At 36.8% G+C, this 18,296-nt stretch overlaps 1 protein-coding gene across 28 annotated transcripts in view; it reads right to left on the bottom strand.

The window, feature by feature from the left end:
- Positions 1 to 18,296, bottom strand: part of Trpm3 (transient receptor potential cation channel subfamily M member 3) — an 843,949-nt gene that overhangs the window by 210,620 nt on the left and 615,033 nt on the right. For 27 of the 28 annotated variants that reach the window (XM_087183504.1, XM_087183498.1, XM_087183497.1 and 24 more), the window contains one exon: positions 17,406 to 17,580. In XM_087183504.1, the coding sequence (XP_087039630.1) occupies positions 17,406 to 17,580 (175 nt within the window). Of the gene's footprint in view, positions 1 to 17,401; positions 17,581 to 18,296 lie in introns of those variants that run through there. The other variant, XM_021252720.2, reaches the window with a different exon arrangement.

Below are 18,296 nucleotides of genomic sequence, written 5' to 3' on the forward strand. Positions count from 1 at the left end.
AAGCCACCAGGCAAGGCAAGAACTAAAGGGAAAGGGGGAAAAATAAAAAATAAAAGAGCCAACAACAGTGACACATCATGACAAGGATGAGTCAATATCTATCAATTATAACCATCAGTGTTAATGGCCTCAATTCACCTATCAAAAGAAATAGACTGGCAGAATGGATTGAGAAGCAATATCCAACAATATGCTGTATATAAGAAACACACCTAACTCAGAAATTCATAGACTGAAAGTAAAAGGATGGAAAACAGTTCTCCATGTAACAGGAACCCAGAAAAAAGCAGGGTAGCAATCTTATTTGCAGACAAAGTAGATTTCAAACAAAAACTAATTGAAAAACAAAGATGGTCACTACATCCTTGTGAAGGGAACAATCCAAGAGGAAGAGATGATAGTCATAAATATGTATGCACCAAATACAAATGGCCCCAAATATACAAAACAATTATTAATGGACATGAGAAACCAACTAAGCACTAATACAATTGTATTGGGGAGACCTCAGTACCCCACTATATCAAATAGATCATCTAGACAAAAAAAATCAACAGTGAAATTCTAGAACTGAACCAAGCTATTGAAAAAATGGACCTAATAGATGTTTACAGAGTGTTCCACCCCAGAAAATCAGAATAAACATTCTTTTTGGCTGCATACAGGTCATTCTCCAAAATAGACCACATGCTAGCTCATAGGACATGTTTAAGTAAATGTAAAAGAATTGACGTTACCCCCTGTATATTATCAGACCATAGTGCAATAAAATTGGAGATCAATATCATAAACCTCAAAACCCCCACAAACATATGGAAATTGAAAAACACTCTCTTGAACAACCAATGGGTCACAGAGGAAATTAAAGAAGAAATTACACAATTTCTATAAGTAAATGATAATGCCAGTACAACATAGGAATCTATGGGACACAATGAAAGCAGTTCTACACAGGAAATTCATAGCAGTGAATGCCCATATTAGGAAAACAGAGAGAGCTCAAATAAACAACCTAATGCTGAATCTCAAGCTCATAGAAAAAGAAGAGCATGACAAATCCAAAGCTCATATAAGAGAGGAAATTATAAAGATCAGAGCAGAAATTAATGCAATGGAGACTAAGAGAATGATACAAAAAAAAAATCAATGACTCAAAGAGTTGCTTTTTCAAAAGAATAAATAAAATCAATAAACCTTTAGTCAACCTTATCAGAAAGAAAAGGCTCAAATCCATGCAATTAAGAATGAAAAAGGTGAAGTCACATCAGTTTCAGCAGAAATCCAGAGGATCGTCAATACCTACTTTAAGAACCTGTACTCCAATAAAATGGAAAACACAGAAGAAATGGACAGATTCCTAGATACATATGAATTGCCAAAGTTAAATGAAGATAATTGAAATTGTAAACACCCCAATTACAATGAATAAAATTGAAAACGTAATTAAAAATTTACCAACAAAGAAAAGCCCAGGTCCTGAATGCTTCATTGCTGAATTCTACAAAACATTTAAAGAAGAACTATTGCCATTACTCTTTAAAGTCATCAATGAAATTGAAAGGGAAGCAGTACTTCCAAATTCATTCCTGGAAGCAAGTGTTACTTTGATTCCAAAACCAGGGAAAGACCCAACCACAAAGGAGAACTACTGGCCAATCTCCCTAATGAACATAGATACAAAAATCCTCAAGATACTGGCAAACAGAATCCAGAGGATCATCAAGAAGATCACCCTGACCAAGTTGGATTTATCCCAGGGGTGCAAGGATGGTTCAACATACATAGATCAATAAATACAGTATATTAAGAGAGCCAAGGACAAAAACCATATGATCATCTCAACAGATGCAGAAAAAGCATTTGACAAAATCCAACACTCATTCATGATAAAAACCCTACAGAAAATTGGAATAGAAGGTCTTTATCTCAACTTGATTAAGGCTATCTATGAAAACCCCACAGCCAACATCATATTAAATGGTCAAAAACCGAAAACTTTCATGCTGAAATCAGGAACAAGACAAGGATCACCACTCCTGTTGAATATAGTTCTGGAAACATTAGCCACAGAAATTAGAAAAGAGAAAGAAATGAAAGCAATAAAGATAGGAAAGGAAGAAGTTAAACTGTCATTATTTACTGACAATATGATACTTTACATAGAAGACCCAAAAAACTCTGCCAAAATACTACTAGACTTAATTGACAGATTCAGTAGAGTAGCTGGATACAAGATCAACACTAAAAAAACAATAGCCTTCTTGTACACCAATAACAGACTCACTGAGAGAGAAATTAGGGAAACAATTCCTTTTACAATAGCATCCAAAAAAATGAAATATCTAGGAATCAATCTAACAAAGGAAGCAAAAGACCTCTACACTGAAAACTACAGCACTCTGAAAAAAGAGATCAAAGAGGTTATTAGAAAATGGAAAGACATCCCTTGTTCCTGGGTAGGAAGAACCAATATAGTGAAAATGGCCATACTTCCAAAATTGCTATATAGATTTAATGCAATGCTGATTGAAATTCCAATAATATATTTCACAGAACTAGAGAAAACAATCCAAAAATTCATTTGAAACCTGAAGAGACCTAGAATAGCAAAATCAATTCTAGCCAACAGAGACATGGCAAGGGGTATCACAATCCCCAACTTGAAACTACACTACAAAGCTACTGTGATATAAATAGCATGGTACTGGCAAAGAAACAGACCCGAGAATCAGTGGAACAGATTAGAAGATGCAGAAACAACTCCAGACATACTCAGCCACCTCATCTTTGACAAAGGAGCCAATCATCCTCACTGGATGAAAGATAGCCTCTTTGATAAATGGTGTTGATAAAACTGGATTTCAGCCTGCCAAAGATTAAAACTAGACTCATATCTATCACCATGCACTCATCTAAGATCAAAGTGGATTAAAGATCTAAATATTAAGATAGAAACACTAAACTTGCTGGAAGATAAGTTAGGTAGAACTCTTGAAGACATTGCCATAGGAAAAGACTTTATGAACAAAACCTCAGGAGCATGGGAACTAGCACAAAGAATCAACGACAGGGATCTCATCTTACTAAAAAGCTTCTGCATGGCAAGGGAAACCACCAACAGACCTAAGAGACAACCTACAATGTGGGAAAAATTTTTTAGCTGTACCTCAGACAAAGGACTACTATCTAGAATATATAGAGAACTGAAAAAAATCAGACCACCCCCAAATTTAAAGACCCAATTAAAAACTGGGCATCTGAAATGAACAGCCATTTCTCAGACAAACAAGTAAAAGCAGCAAATAAACATATGAAAGAATGTTCAACATCACTGGTCATTCGAGAGATGCACCTGAGATTCCACCTCACCCCAGATAGAATGCCTGCTATCAAGAAATCAATAATAAATGCTGGCTGGGGTGTGGGGAGAAAGGAACCCTTCACTATTGTTGGGGGGAGGGTAGACTGGTGCAACCACTGTGGAAATCAGTACGGAGACACCTTAAAGAACTAGGACTAGAGGTCCCGTTTGACCCAGCTATTCCTGTGCTGCGTACCTTCCCAAAAGAATTAAAAGAATCATACCGCAGTGATATATGTGCACCCATGTTTATAGCGGCACAGTTTGTAACAGCTGAAGCTTGGAAACAGGCCAAGTGCCCATCAACTGGAAAGTGAATAGAAGATGTGTGTGTGTGTGTGTGTGTGTTTAATAAAATGGAGAACTACTCCATCATAAAGAACGAGAAACTAGAGTCATTTATAGCTAAATGGATGCATCTTGAGGCCATACTCTTAAGGGAAATAAATTGGACTTACATGTGTAAATACTGAATAGTTCCTCTAGTGTAGGAAACTGAAAGTGTAAATAAGGACTAAAATGATTAAAATGAATAATTGATAATTTGAAATAGGAAGAAAAGGTCCAAAGGGGTAGGGGAAGTGGGAAGGGAAGGGGAAAGGAAAGAAGGGAAAGGCAAAATTATGAGAAAAGGATAAAATGAAAAAGTCTTTGTAAATAGGGAAGCATGGAGGGGTGAAGGAGGACAGGTAATGGGGAAAAAATAAGAACCAAGATACGTCATGTACAGGTACAAATACCCAATGATAAATGTAAACGTATACCTAAAATGTACCAATAAAAGAATTTAAGCAAAAAAAAGACTCCTAATTGATTATCATCCTCCAGGCCATTCCCCGTGGTGTTGATTGAATAGTTCTATAAAGCAAGCATGATTCTATCACATCCTTCATAGAATCCCAGAATAGTTTCTCAACCCTATCAATTTTTATGTGGCATTAAGATTTGTCTATGGTCTTTCTGCTGGGCTAGATTCACTCTTATTATTCCCTCACACACATCACTTGAATACTGTCTCCAAAGCCCCACTCGATTCTGGCATGCCTTTATGCTCTTGAACTTGTTGTGTGAACTGCTCAGCCAACTTTCTACTCATCAATCAAAAGTCGTTTAAATTTCAGTTTAAACTCTACCTCCTATGCAAAAGTCTCTGATCATTATTCCTTTGATGCTCTCCAAACATTTAACAATTGCATGTTTGTTTCCTCTAATAGATTATGAACTCCTGGAATTAGTGACTGCTTCTTTATTCTTCTGGTACCTTAAATTCTAGAAGAGTGCATGGTTCAATTTTGGCTCAGTTTTGGTGAATATTTGTGGATTGACTGAGTGAATAAAGAGTTGCTTGCTTTTTGTTGCTAAACGTGATCTTCCCTAAGCCCCTTTGTCTTCATGGTGGGAGAGACCTGAAGCCTATTTGGTAAAATGGGAGAAGTGGCATTAGGTGTGAACCCCAGTGACTTGATTTTCTTACCCTTTCCTTTAATCAGATTCATTTCTTAGAAATATTTTTGCCATCTGCATATCTTTTTCCAAATTTACAGGTTTTTAGAAATGAATGGATCACCCAACTCAAATGCCTGTAGTTGTTCCTCTTGAATCTACTTTTATTCTCTCTTTGAGTTTCTTTGTAGTTTTTGTCAGGAATGGATAGTCTTATCCACTTTCCTCTCCCCCATAATGTTTAGGGTAATGTGTTGCTAATTGATGAGCTCAGTACTTTTTTGAAGGCTTTAAGGATTTCATTGATATCAAGATAATTTCCCACATACAGGTTGTGGTGGCTTTGACAACTGGAAGTAATTATGTCACATAAAAGTCAATGCAACATACATCTACATTTCTTTAATTCCATGCCATACATGGTAAGGGTAATGTTGGCTTTGTAGCCTTCTGTAGAGCATGGAATGACAAAATTACTATTGTATGGTGCCTTTGGTCACATTCTTTATTTACTAACAAGGAACCTGAGTCAGGTTATTCAATCTCTTTAAGCCTCTATGTCATCTGTTCAATAGAAATAGTATACCTCTTTCAAGGTTGATGTATTGGGAATTACAAGTTCATGTATAGAATGCACTCAGCACTGTCCCTAGTAAGAGGTGTGGAATAATTTTTATTAAATGCTCGAGTCTTTCATACCTGCAAGAAATCCCAGTGATGCCCAACTCAGAGCTGAAGCAAGCAAATTAGCTAAAGGAGATCATCCATAAGGAAGAGAAACATACTCAAGGAGTATTTCTATAAATGCTGGATGAAACTGGTATGTGAATGGGATGGAAAAGGCTGCAATACCAAACCACTTAGCCAGGATGTCAATGGGGAGAGCCCATTAGCTCTGGATGATTTTCATCAAGGTCATGCAGGAACAACCAAGGTCACTTAGATGCTAAGATACCCTGAAACCATTACTCTTAGATAATTGATTGCCATCTTGAAGCCAAACAAGCATTGAGATCAGAATGCTTACTTGACTGTTACCTCTTCCTGAATCTCAAGACTGATATTTCTGAAGTCTATTTTCTGCGGAAGGTACAAATCAAATCTTGCTGAGGGATTCAAACTTCAGGGTAAAGAAATGATAGAACGTTAGAGGAGCCATTTTATGGATGAAGAACGTGATGTCTGCAGAGGTGAACTGAATTGCTTAAGATTATATCGCTGGTAAGATTCACAGTTGGGCTTAAAGGACAAAAGAATTGGGAGGGAAGAATCTCTGATAGTGAATTATGCTGACCTAAATGTATAGGCCTCTACTCAGAGTATTAATGCAAAGTTAGTGATTTAATTGGAAACAAGCAGAGATTTCTTCTGCTTTACACCTGAGATAGATAGGATGTTACACATTGTACATGTAAGACTCAGCAGTGTGATTTCAAGGACCTACTATCCCAGAATCATTCTTTCACTTATCAGATGCCCAAAGTTTCTTTTAATTAAAAGGCATGTAAATATTTTGTTAAACAATTAGAAGCCCTAAGAACAACTCTTAGGATAAGAGATGATTCATGTTAAACTCACACTTAACTGTAACTGACATTAGTATTGTTTTTAGCATAACACTAGTTAAAAAAATGAGAAAGATTGAACTGAACATAGATATGGGATGATTAGATTATTTTGAGAAACTTTGTACTGAGGATCAACTCTAGATACAAATGTCCACTGTTAGATAAGGCCTGTAAGAGAAAGAATGGCTTTGATTCTGCTTTAGTGTCTAGTCTAGAAAATTCTTCACCTGGAGTTTTCTTGAGGGTCCACCTAGCGATGTGAGGTAGGTAGAAGTATGTAAGAGAGTTGCCCTTAGTGGGGCAGGGTTGATACACATAGTAGTACAGTTTGTTTTCTGGAAAATTTTATTAATGCTACCCATACAGTGTTCATTTATGTTGTTAACTTCTTTTATTTTCTCCCGTTCTAAAATCAGAGCCCGCGATGGCAAAGCAAGGCAAAGATGCATATATCAAGGGGAACAGTAGGTGGGTTGTAGGGTAGGGTCCAGGGTAGTAAAAGAGGCACCGAGGACCCATAATAACAAGTTCCGTGCTCTGAATTTTACATATGGCATATAATAAAATGGAATAAACCAAGAAAACCCTAACTAGAGAGTAAATGCCTTGAATTATACATGGACTGTAGATTATATTACTCACATATTTTCTCTCGTTCCCTTGGTGCTAATCGAGGTGCTGAAAGAAGGCTTTGTCACCGCCACCTTATTTCAATCCACTTACTCTGCTATTTTTCCCCATAGAAGATCACCTTCTAAAATGGTACATGGTATGTTTGTTTATTGTGTATCAAACCTTGCTAACATATAAGCCCCATTAGAACAGGGACTTTTGTCTTTTTAGTTCACTGGTGTGTTTTCACCAGTGTCTATGATGAGCTTAGAACACAACAATTGTTCAAAATCTTTGTCAAATGACTGGATACATGAGGTTGGATGGAGAAAAATGTTAAAAATATGAAAGTGGCAAGGTCAGCTACCATTGGAAATCAATAAGACATTGGAGCATTCCCGGTTTTTCATGAACCAATCGCAGAAATACAAGAATTATGCTATTCAATGTAGTGGTTACTAGTCATATGGGGCCACTTAACTTTAATTACAATGAAATAAAATTCACAATGTTTAGTACATTTTCAGTTCTTGGGGCCTATCTGATGGGACAGCACAGATACTGATTTTATAATCATGGAAAGTTCTACTGGATAGTGCTGCTCTTGAGGCTGGCAGGGCTGCCAGATGTCCACCTTGGGCTGAGACTAGCAGATATTTAGGTATAAAAACCTGTCTATGCAATTTTTTTCCTTCCCCCTGCCTTTGGTTATGAATGTGCCCAAGAGTAGAAAGTGTTGTGTTGCCAAAGAGCACAGGGACTGCCCTTGGCCAAGGAGATCTGCCAAAATTGCTAAATAAGAAGCACATCCTCTGAGTTTATTCCAAGCAAATTCCCACCAGTAAATACTGTCCACAGTCATGCAAGAAGGATGGTCAGAATTTTTATTGTTTTAGGCCCTGCATAAAAGCATAAAAGACAGAGTCAGAGCTGGACTGAGATGAGTGGAATCCCCAGGCAGGCAAAACAGGGACACTCCTTCCCTGGATATGCTCTCAGTGTGGGGTCAACATTTATTCAGAGCTTGTGAGAGAAGATGGAAGTGGGGGGCAGCACCTTCTGTTGTCTGAAATAACTCAGTTCTGGAGAAAGCAAAATAAACCTCCTGTAGTCACTGGATCCCATCTTTTTGGAGGTAATATGCTGTTAGTGCTACAAACATAGTTCCAGCCTCAGTCTGCCTGGGAAGATAACGCTACATAGCTGTGAGATGTTTAGCAAAGAACATAACTTTTTCAGTGCTGGGGCTTGAACCTATGGCCTCACACATGTGAGGCAAGTGCTCTACCTCTGAGCTACAACCCCACTCCAGCAAAGGACATAACTGTTTGTCCTTAATTTCATCATTTTTAAATATGGGGGCTAGGAATCATAGCTATCTCATAGAGTTGATGAAGCAATCCATTTAGATCTTGGTTTTGCATGGAGAATTAAAAATATTTGATTCAAGAACGCTGTCGGAGAGAGGGTCAGAGGTATGGGGAAAGAGGAAGACTAAATCTAAATTCTAAAAGTAAATTGTCAAATTATTTGGACAATTCTGATTCCCTATGCTACTTTGTGATGTTGGGGCAAATATAATTGTCTCTCTTTTCTTTTTGGTACCGAGGATCGAATTCGGGACCTTGCGCTTGTGAGGCAGGCACCGGAACCACTGAGCTAAAGCCCTGGCCCTAATTGTCTCTTACTATAATTTGTGTTATATATTCTGGGATGGATTCATTTCTTGATTTTTTACATTATTATTTCTTATATGTTATCCATCATCAGGTAACTTGTCCTTCAGTCCAGATTCAAATAATACCCCACAGTAAAGAGCTTCTTGTTCTTCATCTCCTATGTTTCATGCCTGTGTGGAAAGGCTCACGTCAGCAGATAATTTAAACACTGATGTGTTTCATAGTATAGATAAAAATTGACTGGTTCCTTGGACCTGAGTCTCTTTAAGGTAACTACCAGTAGTATTTTTATTTTCCCCACTGATTTCATGACTCAGTGTATTACCAGGCAATATTATAGATATGGGACTATCTCAGAGAATTTTACCCCCTTCCAGTGTAGACATTTATGACATCTTGACGATAAATTCCTTCCCTTGCCTCAGTTGTGTTAATCTAAAACAGTACTCTTTTCTCTGTGTCTAGATGTGACCTCAGAATCATTTTCAAACAATTTTAGAAAGCCACCATCAGTTGATTTGCTTTGGCACTCAAGATAAAAACTACTTGCCATTCTTGCACCAGAGGTGATAAAATTTCTGATATACTACAAATGGAAAAAACCACTAAGATCATAGGCTGAATGAACTTTTAAATTTTAGGTCTGCTTCTAAGACATTGAAGTTTGGCTACCATGTATTTATATGTATATTTAGCTTACTCAAGACCTGAGGATTTCTGCTCATAGATGGACCCTTGATTTGTACTGACTATCCCCAGGACACATAATAAGCACGGATATCAACTTTAGGATAGTTGTCCAACAATTAGGATAATAAAGGCTTTATTGAAAGTGAATGGAGACCTTTCTAGACAACAGTAACACAGATTTGAGTTATCACTGGAATTCTACTTTAATGCATTTTTAGTCTTGCTATGGTTAAAGAATGTTTTATAGCAGATATAGCAGATCCTCCTGTATATAGTTTCTTAAATCCTGTGGTCCATAATCAACATCTGAGACTTGGGGGAATCTGGGGAAAATTAAGAACATTGAAAACATTATTATTAATAGTACCACAGGGTGTGATATTAGTCCACTCTATTGCTTCAGGGTCCAATGACGACAGCCAGGCTGTTACAGAATTCATTTTCTCTAAAGGAGAAGGATTAGACATGGGGACATATTGTTAACTGTGTCTTATTCAGATAAATCTTTAAATGTGTTTGTAGGTTTTAATGTCTTTGCAACAATTTTTTTCATGAGAGAAAGGTTATACTGTAGAATCTTGGAGAAATGAAGTGGGTAAAGAAATATATTTATCCTTCTTATGCTAAGACAGGGAGGCCTGTGACAGCAGGATGTGCTTGCAAGCAGGGAAAGGATGGTTTCGCCGGGTAGCAGGATGAGGGGGAGGTTCACAGATTGAGAAGTGCTGTTGTTAACCATAATTATCATGGTGTATGTAAGTCTCTTAAACTTAAAACTCTGGTCTAGCCATTTGTTTTTAGGGTCCTCCTGGGTGATTCTGATGCAAGGCAAATTCTGAGAACTGCCTTTTGCCTTCCTTTCAACCGAGCAAACCCATATCCTGTCTGTTTCATAGATTGTAATTCTACCTGAGATTTTATTGGAGAAAAAGTTGAGGGGCTTTAAAAAGTGAAAATTTGGTACCTGGGGGCTGGGGCTCTCCTGATTGGCCATGACAGTTATTAAATCAAAGGTGAGTGTGTGGGGCTGAGTGGGGGATGAGCTTCCAATCCTGGCCCTAATGATGGTGCTTCTGGAACAGCTAAGAGACACATCCTTCCTAGTCAACTAGCACCACTGCACTTTTGAATACATTTGCTTTTCTCACCTACTTTTTCTTTCTCTTTTTTAATTGGTCATATATTTTTGAACTAGTGAGAGAATAATTTGCAAAAGTGGACCAAATGCTCTTAAGAAATCCATGTAAATAAACACACTACCAGATAGGTCTATCAGTCCTATCAGAATGAGTGTACTTAGGGTATAGCTTGCTCTTTAGGGAAGAATTTTGAAGCCTGACATGTTTAGAACAAGGCCCAGCTGTGGAAAGGAAGAAATGGGGTGGTTCTTGCTAAATTACACTCTTCAAGTCAATTGGTTCCATGGACCAAATGCAACAGAGGGTACAAAGTCCCTGTGGTCACAGTACAATGACTTGTAAGAAGAGTACACATAGGGCACAGAAACTGAGGCTATTTTTTTAAAACATGAGAGAGTATTAAAAATCTAATTTTTGTAAATTATAAAATAATTTCTGAAAATGTGACCCATGGATTGCTCTGATTGGAATCACCTGGGGTTTTATTTGCAATTACATTACCTGGGTCCCACCCAAGGTCCATCAAAACCAGGACTTATAGGGGAATCTATAGGTCCTAAAGCTCTATCAAGTGATAGTCATGTGTGCTGAAGTTTGATAACCACAGGATTATTGTGAATGTTTTCTGTAAAAGCAGTAGCTCAAAGTTCATTAAGCAAATGTCAGAGGAATGTAATGGATAGATACTTTTACAGTCTTCACCTGTCATCAATGGGCTTCTTGAAAGTTGTGGGTTCTCTCAAAGGGATTTCTCTGTAATAATGGATTAATTATCAAGCTAATTCTTGATGTTTACTATTCATGTTCAAAGAAATGCTCTCCCAATGACCTGGGAGTGGAGCAATTCTAAAGCAAATTTAATCAATTGTTTTTAAATTGATTGGCCAATGTAAATCAATAAACCTTTTTTCCCTTCATGGTACCTGCTTCCCTAAACTCCAGATAACTTTTTTTTTAAAGTCCGTGCTTCATTCACTCCATGTGGACAGGGAAATTAAATAGCAAACTGGAAGACAAAAGTATTTTACCTTATTTTGCATTTTCCTAAATAAATGGAGCTCATCTAGCCTTGTGGAGTTTGGATACAGTAACATGGTTGGCTATATATCTATATTTTATGTATTCCACAGAGGCAAAAACTGCAATAATTCTGTGTGGAACTTTCTGCATTACTCCAACCTCCATGTTTGTGCTTTATTAGAATTCAGAAACTAATATTTAATTGAAAATCATTAGTTATATTAATTCCTCAAGGAAGTGCACATTCCTTGAGGAAGTACACGTTCCTTGAGGAAAGTTATACTTGTTTTCATAGTACTCAGGGCACCAGAAACAAGCATTCAAAAAATAGCTGGTGATTTGAATAATTTGAAGGGTCGTGTTCTCAGTTCTATCTTTAAATCTGCAGTTAAAATTTAAACATATATATGTATATATAAGGCTATATGCATTTATTTACATACTTGGCTATATATGATTAAATAGTATTACATATTCTCATATATGATTACATTATTTATTGGATTAAATTAATTTTATTACAGTGGACCTAAATATATAAGTTCAGTTTAATAATATATATCCACAGCCAGGCAGCACAGTGCACGTCTATATTTCCCTGCTACTTGGGAGGTGGAGGCAGGAGGATCTTGAATTTGAGGTCTGTTTGGGCAACTTAGTGAGATCTGTTTCAAAATAAAAAATTAAGAAATGGTGGGGATGCAATTCAGCATTTCCTGGGTTTAATCCTCAGTGCTGCAAAAAGAGTATGTGTATGTGTATACATACATGTATACATACATGTATACACACAGACACCATCACCATACCAGCTCAAAGAATTTGTCTCCTTTACCAATTTCCTTTAATCCTATCCAGATTGCATCTTTTTTCCTTGCTGAGTTATATAAAAGGTAAAATATTAGTTTTTCTCCTCCTGTCATAAAGGCAGAGCCTCAGTTTAGATCTAGACTTTGACGAAAAAGAGGAAGAAGAGAAATGGATCATATTACCATTTTGTGGAGAATTGACACACACTACTCCATGGAGAGGACCCTTGTGAGGAATGTCCCACTCATGTCTGTTATCTTCTGTGCTATTTGAACCCTCAGGACCTTTATCAGAGAACACATGACCCTCTGGTGTATACATATCTGTGTTTTAATATCCATTATAACCTTCTTGATAGTTGAGGCCAGCCTTGTACATAGTAGGCACTCAATGTTAACTTAGAAAAGTCTAAAAAACCATGTTTTTAAATAAAAAGCCACAGGTATTCTTTGTTCAAGAAGTTTCCAAGATTTCTTACTTTCCTTCTAAGACAGTTGTACAAAAGAATCAGGTTTTGATAGTTCATATAGAACATTCTAGAAAAAAGACAAAGTAAGATGAAATTACAAAGAACTAAAATGGATACTTGAAGTCAGCATGCTTGATATGTTTCTTTCTCACTTGACATTCCTATTATTTCTGAATCATGCTGGAACATAAACCATCAAGATCAATTACTTTCTTTATGCCAACTTCATAGAGAGAAATAATAGGGCTTTGACATTCTTTAGCTTTCGCATGAAATCTCAGGAGCAGCAGGAGAAAACATTTGTGATCATGGCATGAATGATATGCCCCAGAGAACACAGAATACACCCAGCTTTCTAAAATATCTAGTTTTCTGTGACTTCCTCCTATCTTTGGTCATTTTGATGGTTATTTGAAGAGAAACTCTCCCACATCTCTGCTCATAATGCATAGTTATGTAATTGGAAATCATGCAACATATTTTTTCATTTCATATCTGGTGTTCCCTTTATGACTTTGCCTCAGTAAATCAAAAAATGGAAAAGCTCTTTTTAAGGTCCCTTTAAATAGTAAAGTCCAATTTTGATTTGAAATACATGATCTCTTCTTCTCCCAAAAGCAAGGCATTGATCATTTATCTGTTGCAGTCTCTAATTCAAATTCCATTGGAACTTACACATAAGAACATTCTCCTGTTTGCCAGTGTTTGCCTCACTGATAATTTCCCAAAAGTTATGAACAGACTAAAATCATTAAGCCTTTCTGCTACCATAGGGTATCTAAAAGTGGTAAATCCTGATGACTGCTTTGGGGGCAAAGATGCTAAAATAAACATAAGCATTGGTAATAAAATTTTGATGAATGAGAATCATCTCAGTGCACATGCACTCAGACACCTTTGTTTTATGCCAATATTTTTCATCAGTGCAGTACTTGTTCACTGAATGATAAATGAGGAGCAGGCTACCTTTCTCTGGAATCTGAGACTCAAAGTTGACAGTCATCAAGCAAAGGAGTTTGATTTCAGCAGCGGGGCCTACAGCCTGAAAAATGTTCCCAAGTATGGGTAATGCTCATTTTGCTTAAACACAAGGAGTGGAATCTTAGCATTTAAAATCTTAGGTAATTAAATCTAATACTTCTTGGGTAGCATTAGTCTCTTTATGTTTGGAGTGTTCAGTCTCTTGTGCTTAAAAAACAAAATTTGACATTTCCAAAAGAATGACATTAATTAGAGAAAGTGCTGATTCATTCTAAATTATGAAAAATGAGACATAGAAAATCCATAACAAGGGAGAAAAGAAATTTGACCATATCTTTAAGGAAGTTTATGTCACAGAGCAGACACGGAGAGAAAAGGAGAAAAATAAGATTTTTATTGCATTTGTTTCTTAGTTCATCCAAACCAATTTGTATTGTGATAGATGGAATCTTTTTCTACCTCAGATAATCACATCTGCAAAAGCTAATCAGTTTTGCCAATTGTATTTGCTTTCTAAGTGATTCTTTGTCAAATTCATATTTTTGGAAAGGAACTTAAGGACAAAATAGGTCATAAAGGTTAAAATATAAGTTGTGAAAATTTCATTAATGGTATAAAATGAAAAGCCACATAGCTGACTATACACATTTATAGTATTTGGGAATATATTATTGAATAACCTACAATGAATTCAATTATTAATCATATTTAAATTATCAAAGTAAGAGAAAAGATACAGATTCAGTCCTGAAATAGTTTTCACAAATAGTGTACATTTTATATCTAATTTTATATGTGCTATGACACTTTTATCTATACAGGTTGTTCATATAAGTATAATTATACTATTATATTTAATTTGAGAGAAACATGTCCAACTCTGTTGAGCTTTATTGGAAATTAAAGAAGAAATCCTTGATGGTGAATAAAGTCTAGGTGGAGAAATTCTTTTTTTAGCATAAAGAAAGCATGCCACTGCAAACTAATGTTTTTTAGAAATGATTTTTTAAATTGGCTGCACATATGTGGCTAGACAATGTCTTATCAAGCTAAATAAACATGATTAATTCTGGCAGTTATTCAGATGGTACAGAGAAACATGCTGCCTTCATTTCATCATGATAAATTTATCATTGCTTTCCTGGTGCCAAGAGCATATTTTTATCATAACACATTATATACAGTGTGTCTGTGTGCAAGCAAAGCCTCTCCTTTGGCTCCTATTAAGCACTCTAAATGTTTAATTTTTAAAAGTCCCAAGTTATAAAATTATACTTAATTCTTTATCTCTACGCTAGTGTGCATGGATGGCATCATATTCCTGGATAATCATCCATGGTTCATATGCTTACGTAGATCCCATGTAGAGTATAGTTTTGTATATTTTGACCATAAAATAGTTAAAATGAAGACAGCCAAGTAAAGCTAAAAGGGCATGGTAATTTTGAGTCTTAATTTTGGGATTGGGTAGAATGGTCTGGGTAGGGAAAGAAAAAATTTATATGACAGAGGGATCAACAGTTTGGACATTGTTTTATAAGCAGGGATGCACTGTGTTTACCTTTTAGGAATACACAAAGTAATAAAAATTTAAAAATTATGCACAGAGGGCCAGGGATTTAGCTCAGTGGTTCCGCCACAAGCACAAGGTCCTGAGTTTGATCCCTGGTACCAAAAAAACCCAAAAATTATGCACAGAGGAGGCTGAGAGCAGCTTCAGTATACTTAAATATTAAAAATTCAGTATTATTGAGATACTTATGAGAAACACTAAAGCATGTGTCCCAAAACACATGTTAGTGAATTTTTATAATACACCAAAAGGAAACCTAGTGTGGGATCGTGGGCTGTGTGGGCTTGGACAAAGTACATAACTTCTCTGAGTTTTTGCCCACTAAATTAAGTTATCTAGTGTCCTTTCTGGCTCTAAATGTATAATCTTTCTTGTTAAAATAGAGATAGAAAGGCAATCTTATGAAAGATTTTAAGATTTTCAAAGCACACAACCTAAAGTAATAGTAAGTAATAGGCACTGCACTAGGTCCTGAATTTTATTATGTTTAGATCTAGAAAACCTGAAATACTGAGGTGAACAGCTTTTTATTTAGTTTTTTGGGAAAAGAAACCTGAATTTTGGATGTGAACTTGAATCTACTTTGTAGGAATACAGGAAAATAATTTGCAAACACTAGAAAACAGAAATAAGGTAAAACTATAAAGTCTTGAGTTTATTTTTTGAAGTTGTTATAGTTAAGGCAATGAGAATTGTGGCTAAATTTGTAATGAACACAAAACACAGTTAAGGATCTTGAACTCTTTTTGGTAGCCAACATGAAGACCATTGGGCAAATGCTCTGTTCTCCTGTTCTCCTGTTGTGAAGAAGTGCATCAATCAATATCCAACATAAAGTGATATTGTGTTTTTTTGACTTGGGTGGAATTGCACAAGCTGAATCTGTACCCAGGAACATGATTATAAACTCTGGATATTATAAGGGCTTATTATTGAAGAAAACGCATGCATAGATGGTTTCAGCCTCCATCATGACAACATTCAGTGTCACACATTGCTTCTGGTATGAAAATTTCTGTGAAATAAAAACATTATGGTGTGTCCTCATCCAGCTTATTTACTGAATCTGGCACCATGTAACTTCTGGCTCTTCCCCAAAGTCAAAATGACCATGAAAGGTAAATATTTTGGATCCATTCATGACATCAAGTCAGCCACAACAGAGCAATTAAAGGCACAAAGAGCACTTCCAGAAGTGCTTCAGAAAGTGGCAAGAATGATGGGATGAGCGTGTTCGAAGCAAGGGAAGAATTTGGGGGGAGTAAATGGCAATGTGACTTTTACTGTAACTTTTAAAAATTTAAAAAGCAAAGAAAATGGTTACAATATTTGAATTAAAGTTTCCAGTAAGCAAGCTTCAACTTCAGTTAACATTCCCCGCCCCCCTTTTTTTGATCTAATCTTTAGGCTTAAAATCAGTGTCATGTTTGCAATGTTATGCTGGAAGGCCCATGACCTTCATCATTCCTTAGTTGATACCTAGGTTCCTGTACTAACAGGTAGACTTCCTGTTTCAATGGCTCACCTGGAGGGATGGGCAGCTGGCAAAGATGAGGCTTAGGATGGGAAGAGAAGAGATGGTAGTGGGAGAACACTCAGTAACTCTCCAAGGCGGTTTGGAATTTGGAGGGTGAGCCCAGAGGATGAATTTTCAGCTTCTTTCAGGCCACTAACCTACACTCTTTGATCCAAATTAGCTGTGCCTGATGTCTTATACTCCAATTCCTACTTTCCCTTCTTTGGAGGGAGAATGGAAAGAAGGAGAAATGAAGGACAGAGGAAAGGAGGTGTTGTCTTATGACATCCTTTTTTCCCCTGATTATCAGTGTGGCATAGTAGAGATTTCATGGAATTTCTCATTCCATAAACATTTAGAATATGTTCCTCTGTCCTTACCCATCACGATCCCACAATAAATACTGTGTAGACTGTTCACAGCTAGCTATGACATGAGGGGTCTTGTTTGAGGTACTGAATGCATAATCATCTCATATCTTCTTCTCCAAGCTTGGAAAACAAGTTTGCATTCAGGGTTCCATGGTGCCTGGCAAAGTACCTACCCGCCTTCTTCTGAGTATTTATGCCCAAATGCTAGGATGTCAGATGCCCGTCCACTGCCATCACAGACAACCACCGGCACAGGAGGGGTGTCTCGAAGGTACTCCAAAACAATCGAGATCACATTGGGTCCTCCTTCCACAATGAGTGCCACCACAGGAACACCTTGACCGATTCCTGCATTAAAAAAGGAAAAGAAAAGGAAAAAAAGAGAAAAGAACACAAAGCCAGCAAACCAAAGAAAAAGAGAAACAAAAAGCACAAACTAAAATTACTGAGCACAGGGAGGAAACAACATACGAAGGGATAAAAATACTGAGTGAAAATTTACAGAAAACTTAGTGGAAATCCCCCGCCCCCAAGGAATCTACTTAACTTCGCCCCCTCCCAGCAACTGTCAGGAAGGGGCGGGCAGCTAAGGCATTTTTCAGTGGAGAGCTTATGGAGAGGGAGGAGAAAAGAACTGGTTAACAGAGAAAGCACTGGGAAAACAGCCAAGAGACTGGAAGCTAAATGCAATATTAAGTCTCTTATCTATCCAGTAGTTTAGTTTCCTATATGAAGAATGAGAAGTTAAAAATGGCCACCTTCCTGAAGTTATCACAGCAGTAAGAAAATGTCTAAATAACTCTTTCCATTAAAGACTATCAAAATCAGTAGGAGGTTTGCTATATCAACTGCTGGCTGAATTATGGGCTTGTGTGTTCTGATCAGAGAGCGATCAGGTTAATTTGATTGTTAAAGGCATAATAGTCATGGTAGATGACCCAGAAGGCATGGCATCTGCCATAATCATGTCCTTCACCGCTAAGCAAGGTGCAAGAAACATGGTGATATTCAGTATACATTTGTTGAAGTCAGTTAAGGGGTTTCATAGATCTTTCCTAAGGTAT

Source organism: Heterocephalus glaber, unplaced genomic scaffold, assembly GCF_053883595.1.
Source record: "Heterocephalus glaber isolate CG9 unplaced genomic scaffold, H.glaber_assembly_v1.0 deba00001481, whole genome shotgun sequence".
NCBI classification, from domain to species: Eukaryota; Metazoa; Chordata; class Mammalia; order Rodentia; family Bathyergidae; genus Heterocephalus; species Heterocephalus glaber.